This window comes from Lonchura striata, chromosome 17, assembly GCF_050655825.1.
Source record: "Lonchura striata isolate lonStrDom1 chromosome 17, ASM5065582v1, whole genome shotgun sequence".
Lineage (NCBI taxonomy): Eukaryota > Metazoa > Chordata > Aves > Passeriformes > Estrildidae > Lonchura > Lonchura striata.
In genome coordinates this window covers 11,334,646-11,347,115 of record NC_140719.1, presented here as the reverse complement: position 1 = coordinate 11,347,115, position 12,470 = coordinate 11,334,646, and the positions used below count along the sequence as shown (strand labels likewise).

General features: G+C 52.6%; 1 protein-coding gene across 2 annotated transcripts in view; it reads right to left on the bottom strand.

The window, feature by feature from the left end:
• Positions 1 to 2,929: 2,929 nt before the first annotated feature.
• The window catches only part of RXRA (retinoid X receptor alpha), a 102,790-nt gene continuing 93,249 nt past the window's right edge, over positions 2,930 to 12,470 (bottom strand). For both annotated transcript variants that reach the window (XM_021543580.4, XM_077787911.2), the window contains exons 9-10: positions 11,619 to 11,724; positions 2,930 to 8,368 (exon numbers count right to left, since the gene is read on the bottom strand). In XM_021543580.4, the coding sequence (XP_021399255.3) occupies positions 8,221 to 8,368; positions 11,619 to 11,724 (254 nt within the window). In that variant the 3' untranslated portion in view covers positions 2,930 to 8,220. The remainder of the gene's footprint in view (positions 8,369 to 11,618; positions 11,725 to 12,470) is intronic.

The window sequence follows — 12,470 nt, the reverse complement described above, 5'->3', positions numbered from 1 at the left end:
CCGCCAGCTCAGCATCTCCCACTCTCCCCGGAACACAGGGAATGGCTTTTCCCAGGGGAAGCTGGAGTGCCCTGCGATCCCAAGTCTCCAAGAGCTCAGGATTTAAGGAATCGCGGTGTTCCTGCTAAAGGAGAGCCCCGGAGTCTCCGGGTGCCGGCGCTGAGCTCCGATGTCTCCACGCTGCTCCCAGGGCAAGGGCGAACCCCAGCCCGGAGACTCAACAACAGCCCGGTGAGAGGTTTAATTGCATTACAATCATCTGCCGGTATCAGGGAAATCGGGAGGAGAGTCAAAACAGGCACTTGGATCTCTGTAGAAGCTGGAAAAACAACAGCGACTTGGCCGAGGTGCAAACCTCCTCCTTCTCCTCCTCGAGGGAGGGCAGAAGAGCAGAGCCCTTCCCAGGTTTGGGGCTCTGGGAGTGCTCCCCAAGCAGAGAACACGGCAGGAACCAAACACAAGATTAAAAAAAAAAAAAAAAAAAAAAAAAAAAAAAAAAAAAAAACCAACCAAACAAAAAAGAAACAAAAATTTAAAAAAAAAAACAAAAACCCAAAACAAAAACAAACAAAAAACAAAACACACCCCCACCCAAAAAACCAAACAAAAAAACCCACAAAAAAAAGCAAAACCAACCAAACAAACAAAAAAACCCCAAAAAAACCCCAAAAATCAGTGGCCAGCTTTCTTTTCTGTTTTGAGCATAGTTAAAAATAGAAGGAAAAAGAAAAGAAAAGACTTTCAGAGGGAGATGCGGTGTCCCGAGCAGAGGGCAGCAGTGACCCGGGCAGCGCACGGAGCATCCCGGCGCTGCCCCGCGCATCCCGCCCGCTCCACCCGGGAGAAGGGGCCGAGCCCTGGTCGGGAGGTCAATATTGGTCAATATTTACTCTGCAAACACCGAGGTTAACGAGGCACACAAGCCGCTGCGCAGCTGGGGTGGGAGCGTGGCCGGCCGGGCGCTGCCGCCTCCCTGGGGGCTCCCGAAGCGGGGCACGGAGTGGGAATGGGCAAAATTGGGGAAAAAACCCCTGTGCACCTTCCCCTGCCCTCCACAAACCTCCTGCCGGTGCTCCCTGAGTGACAAAACCTCGTTTTTCCCAAATGAGAAAAGACACATCGGCGCTAACGCAGCTGAAATTCTGATTTTCCATCTATTTTCCACCTCCATCCGCCGGAGGATTTATCCCGGCTGGAAACACGAGAAGAGCGAGTTCCATCTCATTTACACCTGGAAATAAATCCAGGTTAAGGCTCCTGGTGCACCACCCTCTGCTCTCCTGCTCCGGGGACTACCCCAGGAGGGATTTGGGCTACCAAACATCGCCATCATCCCGTGCTGGAAGTGCCCCCGGATTTTGGAACCCTGGATGCTGAGAATTTGAAACTTTCTGTGCTGAAGGGCACAGACCCACAGGAGAACTCTGCATTGACCTGAGGCCACAGAACAGGCTTTGAAAAATGATTAATAGCAGTGGGATTAGGGGTGTGGAGCTGGTTAGAAGTAACATCACAGAGTGGAAAACTTAAGAGTTTGGGGTTTTAGAATATAGAAATAAATATGAAGCAAGATGGAGGATTTAGGGTGGAGGCAGGTTATTCTTCACCTTTTTCTTCCTTCTTTTTCCTTCTTCTTCACCTTCTTCCTTCTTCACCTTCTTCACCTTCTTCTTCCTTCTTCACCTTCTTTTTCCTTCTTCCTTCTTCACCTTCTTCTTCTTCACTTTCTTCTTCTTCTTCACCTTCTTCCTTCTTCACCTTCTTCTTCACTTTCTTCTTCTTCTTCACCTTCTTCTTCTTCCTTCTTCACCTTCTTCTTCCTCCTTCTCCATGGGTTTGGGTGATTTGTGACTGGACAGAAAAATCCACATTGCGGCCTTGGGGGGTCGGTTATTGGGTTACAAGGGAAAATAATCCAGGTGTCCTTTCTTAATGGGATAGTTTAGTTTTAAAAGATTTTCTAACAAGAGTTAATTAGCCATTCTGTGCCCTGCTAATGAAAACGCTGCCGAGCTCATGGTTTGAGGCTGTGACACGGATAAGGAATAACCAACACCTGAGTCTGAACATGGAATTCCCTCTCAATCCCGACCTCTTGTTCTCCTGTTTTAATTTCTGTATTGAAGTTCTCACCTGTGAGTCAACAAAGACAAAAGCCTGGGTTGCTTTAGCCAGGTCTGCAGGCTGTGGTACCACCTCTAGCTGACACAAGCCCTGACAGTCCTTTTTCAACTTGGTTAATTAGAAGACCTTTTTTCCAGAAAGTTTTGATAATGTTACCTCAGTTACATTCTTCCATTACACTAAAACAGTTAAACAAGTTAAGATGTTGGCTCAGTAAAGAAATAAATGCCACCTCTATTATAATCAGTAATTCAGCTGAACAGTTGATTTGATGGTTTGAGCTTTGCACCTTGGCTGAAGGAACTCTGTGAAGTAGTTTTGTTCTCAAAGTAATGAGTGTAGTTTCAGTAGCAATACCCTGTATACCTCAGAGTGTGCAGAAAATAGTAGTTAAATCAATGTTTAGCATTTCAAATGGTTTAACAGAACGGGGGAACTGTTGGAGAGGATAGATAAATATAATTATTCATAAATAATACAGCCAGGATGAGGACACTCCTCTCTGCTGGCTGGACAACGCCCCTCGGATGGGCCCAGGGGTGAAGTGGACTGTTCACCTCACCCCGAGAAATTGGGATTCCCTCGGAGCCGGGGGTGGCCTTGGTGCCAGCCGGGGGCACAGATGCCATCGCTGGGCACCCCCGAGCCACAAAGGGAGGGGAGATCCCACGTGGGAAATACCTGGAAAAGGGAAGGAGTCCCTGGGAGAGCTGGGGCTGCTCGTCCTGCAGCCAGCCCGGCTTTCCTTGGATCTGCAGTGCCCCCCCAGTGAACAACTCGAGACACACCAATAAGAACAAACGAGGACTTGCACTGGGTTATATTTTAAAATGCTCATATATTTTCTTTTTTTTTTTTCTCCTTTTTTCTTTTTCTCTTTTTTTTTTTCTTCTCATTTTTATCCTTCTCATTTTTTTCCCCCCACGATGCTAATACAATTGTTCTCAAAATACTGGCGTTTCCAGCAGCAGTTCTTTCTTTTTTTTTTTTTTTAATTTTTTTTTTTTTTAACCTTTTTTTTTTGTCGTTTTTGAAGTGAATAATAATAATATACGGTAGTGATTTCACAGTAAAACAGACCTGCAGGAACGCCAGAGATACGTGACAAAAAGACACCCCCAGACCAGCCCTCCCCTCCCTCCCACCCCCCTCCCATCCCCAAAAAGATTTTGGAAGTGGGGGGGAAAAAAAAAATAAAAAGTTCATTCAAAAAAATTATTTCAAAAGAGATTTCATATAAAGCCTTTAAAACATGGTCAGAAGTTTCTCCCTCTTCTCCAGATCCCTGTGGCTGAACACTTACAGAGAGAAAGAGAGAAAAAATAGAGAGAGTTTATAACAATCTCTGTAGAAGAAACAAAACAATCCAGGAAAGAAAATATCCAAGGATATGGTAAGGGATAAAATTACATTTGTACAAAAATAGATTTTTAACTTTATTGATGCTTTAGATATTTTTTTTCCTTATCTCTTTTTTTTTTTTGTCATTCTAAATTTTAATGTCTTTTTTTTTTTTTTATTCTATGTATCCCATAGCCAAGGCATCCATCACTAAGTATTGGGAATTGCTAAAGCTATTCTTTACTCCAAACCACCTGCTTAAAAGAGAGAAAAACAAAAGAAAAGAAGAAAAAAGAAAAGAAGAAAAACAAAAGAAAAGAAGAAAAAGGAAACAAAAAGAAGAAAAACAAAACAAAAAGGCATCTTAAAATAGATGCAGTTCCTTTGTCTCGAGGAATAAAAATCCAGATTTGGCATCTGCCAATTCGGAAAGGGATTCAGATACAATGGGAGCAAAAATAAAAAGCGAGGAGAGGGAAAAAACAAAACCAAAACAAAACCAAAAAAAACAAAAAACCAGGAAAAATAAGCGACTTAAACCACAAAAAGCCAGGAAAAGTCTGTAATTGCTACAGTTCTCTAAGTGTATATGTGAGTGGGGTATTTATCATACAGTGTCGATATCTACAGCACACACACGGACACACAGACACCCCGAGCCAGCCCCTGTGGGGTCAGCACAGCCCCAGCCCTGGTTTTGGGGTCAGCACAGCCCCAGCCCCTGTGGGGTCAGCACAGCCCCAGCCCCTGTGGGGTCAGCACAGCCCCAGCCCTGTGGGGTCAGCACAGCCCCAGCCCTGGTTTTGGGGTCAGCACAGCCCCAGCCCTGGTTTTGGGGTCAGCACAGCCCCAGCCCTGGTTTTGGGGTCAGCCATCCTGCTTTTGGGACCTTCAACCTAGCCAGCTTTTGGGATCAGCAGCCAATCCTGTTTTTGGGATCAGCCTGCTTTTGGGGTCAGCAGCTCAATCTGCTTTTGGGACCATCAACCCAGTCTGGTTTTGGGGCTATCAACCTAGCCACCTTTTGGGATCAGCAGCCAATTCTGATTTTGAGACCAGCAGCCCATCCTGTTTTTGGGACCAGCACCCCATCCTGCTTTTGGGACCAGCAGCCCATCCTGCTTTTGGGGTCAGCCTGCTTTTGGGATCAGCAGCCCAATCTGCCTTTTGGATCACCAGCCCATCCTGTTTTTGGGATCAGCCTGCTTTTGGGACCATCAACCCATCCTGCTTTTGGGGTCAGTCTGCTTTTGGGGCCATCAACCCCCTTCTGTTTTTGGGACCAGCACCCCATCCTGCTTTTGGGACCATCAACCCATCCTGCTTTTGGGATCAGCAGCCCAATCTGTTTTTGGGGTCAGCAGCCCATCCTGCTTTTGGGGTCAGCAGCCCATCCTGCTTTTGGGGTCAGCCTGCTTTTGGGATCAGCAGCCCAATCTGCCTTTTGGATCACCAGCCCATCCTGTTTTTGGGACCATCAGCCCATCCTGTTTTTGGGGCCATCAACCCCATCCTGGTTTTGGGACCATCAACCCCATCCTGGTTTTGGGACCATCAACCCCATCCTGCTTTTGGGACCATTAGCCCATCCTGGTTTTGGGACCATCAGCCCATCCTGGTTTTGGGACCATCAGCCCACCCTGGTTTTGGGGTCAGCAGCCCAGCCCTTCCCACACCCCCTGCCCCAAAGGGCCCCAGGGGCGCTCCTGGATGGTTCCAGTGCCAAGGGAAGCTGGGCATGGCCTGGAGGGGCTTGGGGCGGGTGGGACGTGCAGCAGCTGGCTGAGAGGCTGATGTTGGTGCAATCTTTAAAAATTAAAGATTGTCCCACCAACAAGGAGGAGTTAAAATAAGCATCACAAAGCAGATTTTTGCAAGAGTACCGAGAGCTGGTGGAGTCCACATCCCAGCCTCTCTAGGGAATCCTGTGCTTTTTGTTTTCCCTCAGCCACCTCAGCTCTCCTCACTCAGCCTTATCATGATGAGGACAACAACAACAACAAATAAAAGCCCGAAGTGAAAAGAATACAAAGGAAAGACTGGAACTCATGCAAAGCTCGTTGCTTTAAGGCTGTTCCCAACACACAAAAGCTTCTCCTTCCCCCGGGAAGGGCTGGGGTGAGGATGGAGGGGCTGGGCCGGGCTTTGGGGGATCAGGGAATCCCAACTCCCTTTCACCAGCTGAGAAGTGAAATCCCCAGGACAAGGCTCAGCTTTTCCCAAAATCCTCTCCTCCACGGGCATGGATTGAGGCTGTGCTGCTCCAGCAGGGAAACTGAGGCACAGGGATGATACTGAGCTGGAACTTGGGGCCTGCAAAGCCTCCCCCTTGTCAGATGCTAATGGGAATGGGATGGGATGGGATGGGATGGGATGGGATGGGATGGGATGGGATGGGATGGGATGGGATGGGATGGGATGGGATGGGATGGGATGGGATGGGGAGGAGGTTTGGATGGAAATGGGATGAGAAGGTTTGAGATGGGATAAGGAGATTGGGATGGGATGGGATGGGGACAGATGGGAGGAAAGGGGATGGAAGATGATGGAACGTGACAGAATGGAAAGGGATGGGATGGAATAGGATGGGACAGGACAGGATGGGGCGAGATGAGAAGATTTGGGATGGGATGGGACAGGATCTCCCACCGTGCCACCCTGCAGCCACCACAGCACCCAAGAGCCTCTCCCCAGCCCTCCCCCAGGAAAAAGCAGCTCCACCCACCAGAGACCAGCAGGTTTATCCCAGTGCAACATCCACCAACTTCCCCAAAACCTTTCCTCGTGCCAAGCAAGTGCCAGGCTCCTTTCTGCCAGGGCCTGGGGGCTGCCCAGGGGCTGGGTGGGCTCGGGGCTCTGCCACCTCCCTGCACCCCGCCGGGGCTGCGCCAGCCTCCCGCTGGCAGGGAACAGCCTGCTCGTGTTTGCTGGCACCCTCGCCAGATTTCATTCCTCCTGCCTCGTTTTCTTGGCAAATTCTTGCAGGGTGAAGCTGTTTAATAATATTTTCAGTGGCTTGCAGGCTGCTGGGGAAACAGAGCCAAGGCGCTCTGCCTGCCTCTGCCGATTCGCCACGTCGGGCCAGCCCCAGGGGGAGCTGCCACCTGAAATCCTGAGTGGGTTTTGAATTTTGGAGCTGCAGGGGATGGAGCTGGGCACTGCAGCTGCCAGCTGGGACCACAACAGGCAGGGGGCAACGGTGTCCCCTCCAAAACAGAGCTGGGAGTGAGGTGGTGGGTGCTGCTCCATCCCCTCCAGGAACAAAGGAGGAGTTTTCAACCAGCTGCAAACCATGGGGAGCAACAAGAGGATCTTGGGGACCCTCATCCTCTGCTTTTTAAAGCACAGAGAATGTGGAAATGCTGGGGAAGTCCTTGGCCACAGGCACCTCCTTCTCAGGGGAAAACCCTTCCCAAAATCCCTCATCATTCCCTCTGCTTTGTTTTTTCTCCAACTCGTGGAGACACCTGATGAGGAGGAGGTGAAGGGGGGAGATCTCTCCCTCGCTGACCTCTGGCCACACACTCCCAGGGGAATCCCATCCCGTGGGGTTGGGGGGACACATTCCTGTCCCCAAAACCCTGCCCAGCTCCCCACTGTCACACCAAGACTCAAGGAAAGGGTTGTGCAAAAGCCAAGGTGCTTTCGGTGCTCTCAGAATCCCGGAGAGGACACGGAGGATGGTGCTGCCACATCCCCCACGGGGGAGATCCAGGGCAGGGGGAGCCCTGTTCTTGCTTCACCACTAATTAACAGCTGCAATTAAGCAGCATGGCCGAACACTCCCACTAAACTGTTGCCTTGCAGTGTTTTGCAGGGCTGAAAGAACAGGAGCAGCCTCCTGGGTGAGCCAAAACCCTGAAACACTGGAGTGGGGTCACAGCAGGATGCTGGGGCAGCACTGGGGTGACACTGGGATGAACTGGGGTGGCACTGGGATGAACTGGGGCAGCACTGGGATGAACTGGGATGCCTGCTGAGGGCAGCAAGCCCCCAGGAGCTGGGGAAGGGCCACGGGGAGTCCCTGGCAGCCTTAAAGCAAGCGTTGCAGCTGGCTCACTCCGCACCTCTGGGGAGAGCAGCGATGCCCTGGCACCCTCCGGGGTGGCCAAAGGGCATTCCCTGCACCAGGGCTGTGTTTTGGGATTCAGCTCAATCCCAAATCCTCAGGAAGAGGAAGGAGAAAGCTCTGTGCAGCCACGGGTGACTCATTCAGGGGGCACCGCCTCTCCCTCCGCAAAGTAACTACCGAGACTACTAAGAATAGTTAAAAACCAAAAATAGAATTTTTTTTTCTTTTTTTTTTCTTTTTTTTTTTTTTTTTGTCTTCTTCTTCTCTTTTTTCCAAAAACTCCATCCTCTGAAAATAGCCCAGCTGCAATCTGGCAGAGTCCAACCACTCCCCCTCAGGCTCGTCCAAACCCCACTGCCCCGAGGGGCTGGCACCGTCCTTGTCCCCAGGGGAGTTGGGGAGGGGGTTGGTGACACCAGCCCGTGGTGGCTCATCCCAAACCTCATGGCACGGCGAGGGGGTTGGCAAAGCTCTCTCCGCTCCCACTTCTCTACGGGCAGCACGGGGAAGCAGCGAGCAGGTCTGGAGACGCAGCAGTGACAGCGAACGGACAGGGGGGCGGGCGACGAGGGGCCGGGGGTCCCCCGGAGCAGACGAGGGACACGGGCTGGGGGGCCGAGGAAAGCAGAAAAAAGGGCCCCGAGGGAGCCCGGCCGGGCGAGGGACTGACCCAGCAGAGGTCTCTAAGTCATTTGGTGCGGCGCTTCCAGCATCTCCATCAAGAAGGTGTCGATGGGCGTGTCGCCTATTAGCTTGAAGAAGAAGAGGTGCTCCAGGCATTTGAGGCCGATGGATCGCAGGGCTGGGAGGCGGAGCAGGAGCTTGGCAAACCTGGGGGAAAGGAGACACGGCACGGTCAGGCATCCCCAAGCACAGCCTTGCTTCTGTCCCGGTCCCCTCCTCAAGTTTGGAGTCGGAGTTCTTGCTGCCAAATGATGGGGATGCACCCAGAGCTGTGCGGGGAAATGTCAGGAATTCTGGCCCAGCCTCGGGGAGATTCACAACAAACACGTGCTGGGAACGGAGCTGAGATATGAAACAAGAAAGGAAAGGACAGCTCTGAAGCAGAGGGGCACCCCAAGGTGCTCCTGGGGTCCCTGCACTGCAGCCATCCAGAGGAGGCACCCCGGGATCAGCCTTGGCACTGGCAGCGCTGCAAGCAGCATCAGCAGCTCAAGTTTTGGTCAGGGAAATGGGCTGGAGGAGATGCCCAGTGGGGTGAGCTGGCACCTGGCTGGGTGATGCCCCTTTTCCTGCAGGCTCTGGCACTCCTGAGCAGCCCCAGCAGCCCTCACTGGGCTTGGAGCATCCCCAGCTGAGCCCTGGGGCTGCTGGCCAGGCAGGGTGACACCAGGGGCCCAGCCAGGGCTGAGGATCCTTGTATGCAACCATTCAGAGGAGGCACCCCGGGATCAGCCTTGGCACTGGCAGTGCTGCAAGCAACATCAGCAGCTCGGGTTTTGGTCAGGGAAAAGGGCAAAAAGCTGGGAAGGGGCTGGAGGAGATGTCCAGGGGGGTGAGCTGGCACTTGGCTGGGTGATGCCCCTTTTCCTGCAGGCTCTGGGCACTCCTGAGCAGCCCCAGCAGGTGCTCCCCTTTTCCCAGGAGCAGAACCAGGGGTTCTCCCCTTTTCCCAGGGCTCTGAGGAGGGCAAACAAAACCAAAAAACCCTTTCCCCACACCCTGCCCTGCCTGGAGCAGATGGTTTCAGGTCACAGCAGGGCTGGGGAGAGCTGGCAGCAGTGAGCCATCCTCAGCAGGGAAAAGCTGCTGGGTGTGGGGCTCAGAGGGTGACAAGAAACTCTGGGGCCAGGAGAAAGCCACCAGCTCCTGCAAGAGAGCTTTGGAGCACCCCAGGTGCCACTGGATGTCACCTCCTTGTGTGAGTGCTCCCAGGCCAGGGAAAAAGCCCTTTAATGGCCACAGCAGAGCCATCAGCTTTTCCTGCTGCAAAATCAGGGCTTGAACAGCAGCAAAGGGCCAGGGAGAATGGGACCTTGCAGAAAACACACACGGAGACATGCACAAGCTCACAGATATTCTATATGCATGCACAGTTCCCTCTCCCTATTTTTTTTTTTTTTTTTTTTTTTTTTTTTCTGCTGAGCTGGCGAGAACGGTGGGAGCAGAGCCAGGAAAAACAAATCAGTCCTACCATCCCATTCAGGAAGTTTCACTTTAAACCAAACCAGATGATGGCTCCAGCCCTGGGATATGTTTAACTGTGAGATAACCAGCCCAGAGCACAACGTGCCAGGGCAGGGAGGGGAGAGAAGAGCCCTGATTCCTGATTCCCTGAGGCTGCTGGGTGTCACGTAGGCAACCCAGCCCCCCCTGGGGCAGGGGGAGCAGAGCTGGGTTTTTCCTGGAAATGCCTCTCTGTGCAGAAAATTTCCCTTTTGGTGTTTACAGGGTGCTCCCAAGCTGCTGCTGGGTGGGGATTTGGGGCACCTGCAAAAGTGGGGATTCCAGAAATCCCACAGCACGGAGCAGGGGAAGGTCCCAGACGTGGCTCAACCACAGAGAGAACTTGTTTGCAGCCCCAGGAAGATGCCCAGAGTTTCAGAGAACTTTGGGGAGCTCTTGTGCAAGCCCAGCCCATGGGTTCATCCTCTTGAGGCACCTCCTGGGATGGTGCCACCACTGAGGGATGCAGGGCACAGGCACAGCGCTCAGGACATCCCTGAACCCCTCAGGTCTGCACCAAGGATGGGTGTGAACACCACACAAGAAAGTTCCCAGCCCAAGGTCACTCCAAGGCAGTGAGAGATTAAATTGCAGAGCCCCTGGTGCAGCTTCTGGGCTGCACACACTCCCTGTGAGCACTGAGGCAGAGCCCTGGGGAGCTGCTGGCTCAGTGGCTGTGCTGCCAGGCGTGGTGGCTTGGTGGGGGTTTGGGGAGTGGGGCTGTCCCTGTGCCACCCCCTGTGTGTGCCAGGGCTGCAGATCCTGCACAGTGTGCAAAGCAAGAGCTCGCCCCAGCGAGGGAATCATCCAGAAGAGCTGCTGGCCATGATTCCCAAGGCAGCTCTCCTGGTGCCAGAACAGCTCTTCTGCAACACCACAACTGCCAAAGTCCAGGGTCTGGCTCTGGGTTTGCTCCAGAAATGCAATTTAATGAAGCTTTCTGGAAGAGGAGAAGTGACAGCCCTGCTCCTTGCCCTGTGCTCATCCCTCCACCCCCCAGCTCACCACAAACCAAGCACACCCCATGGCACCCTCATCCCCACTCTGCCTGCCTCAAACCAACCAGCAATCCCTTCACAACACACCTTTCTTCATCTGCCAGCACTCTGGCACCCAAAACGGGGGGAAAACCAACTCCAGCATCACTTCTGAGGGAGGGCATGCTCTGCCCACTGCTCTCACTGCTGTGAAAGCATCCTTTTCATTTAACCATCCACACGGGGCTAGGAATGCAGGTGAGATGCAAATCCCTGGGCTGTTTTTCCCCAACTTTCATGCACCAGTAGCAGCTTCCAGTGCTTTGCTTGCTTTCTCAAGAAGCTGTCAGGAACTGAACTGGCAGTTGCCAGCTCCAGGCTGTAACTGGGAAAATGCGCCCACTCAGCTCCAGAGCTGTCCAGGAACACATTCCTAATCCCCCCTCCCATTCCCAGCTGGATTGGGGGAGGCAGGGAGGGGAGAAAAAGAGCATCAATTGAGGCTTTCACTTCCCAGCAATGATGCTCATCTGCCACTGAAAATTAACTCCATGTGAGTCCTATTTTTGCTGCGGTTTCGCTGGCCGTGGTTTCCAAAAGGGAAATGATACCCCCTTCCCTTCCCTTCCCACATGTGCTCATCCCACTGCTGGGGCTGGGGGAGCTGGGGGTGGCTCCTCAGCTCTGCCCACCTTGCTGGATTTCCTGGCAAGGGAATAAAGAGCTCTGTGCACTGCACGGGGGAGGATTTTTAGGGATGCTGGCAGCTGGGGTGGGTAGAAATGAGGGGTTTGTCCATAAGGGAATCGCTGGGAACAGAGAGCCCAGAGCAGAGAGGGGACCCTGGGGGCTGCAGCACCCATTGCGGGGGGTTTGCAGGGGGGGAAGGTGCAAGAGGAGGGGCACAGGGAGCTCACCTGCCGGGCTGGTCGGGGTATTTGTGTTTGCAGTAAGCCTCTAGTGATGCATACACCTTCTCCCGCAGTGCCTCCACCTCTGCTGGGTTCGACAGCCCCTTGGAGTCTGAAAGGCAACCCAAAAACCATCAGCCAAACACAGGAAGCCCTCTGTGCACTCCCCTCCATCTCTTCCAGACCCACCAAAGCGTGGCTGCAGGCTCAGAGCTCCAGGGATTTGGGGAGCACTCAAGAGGTTTACCCCACAATTACAGATTTTTCCTCAACCTCACACCCCAGCCCCAAATGTTTTGGCTCATTCCAGTGGTCCCAGACCCTCATTTCAAAGGGTTTTATTCCCCCTCCAGCACTGTGGTGGGGCTGAAGGAGAAGCCCCTGCTCTGGCACAGCCCCCGGGACAGGACACAGCGAGGATCTGTTTTTAGCAGGGTGAAAGGGACAGTGCAGAAATCGATATCCCCAAGCACATGTGCCACGGGAACCTCTCCACATTCCCCTTCTTTGACCATATACAGCTAATCCCAAATTACAGACAATAAATTACTGCTGATTACAAGGAGGTGGGGGGGCGCGACTAAAAAAAAACCACCAAACTGGTCAAGAAGAAAAACAAACCCAAAAAAAATGTAATAAACACTGCTGGAACAGCCTGGCCTGGCTTTGGTGGGAAAATCCAGGCAAGGAGCTGTGCTTGGGCACAAACTGTGCTCTGGGAGGGCAGGGTGGTGCTGGATGGGGAGGTTTGTCCTTGGCTGCCATCTGGCTCTGCTCTGATCCGCTCTGAAATGCAGAGATCCCCCCAGAGAGCTGTGCAGGTATGTGCAGGCTTGGCTCCTGCTGCACAGGGATTTG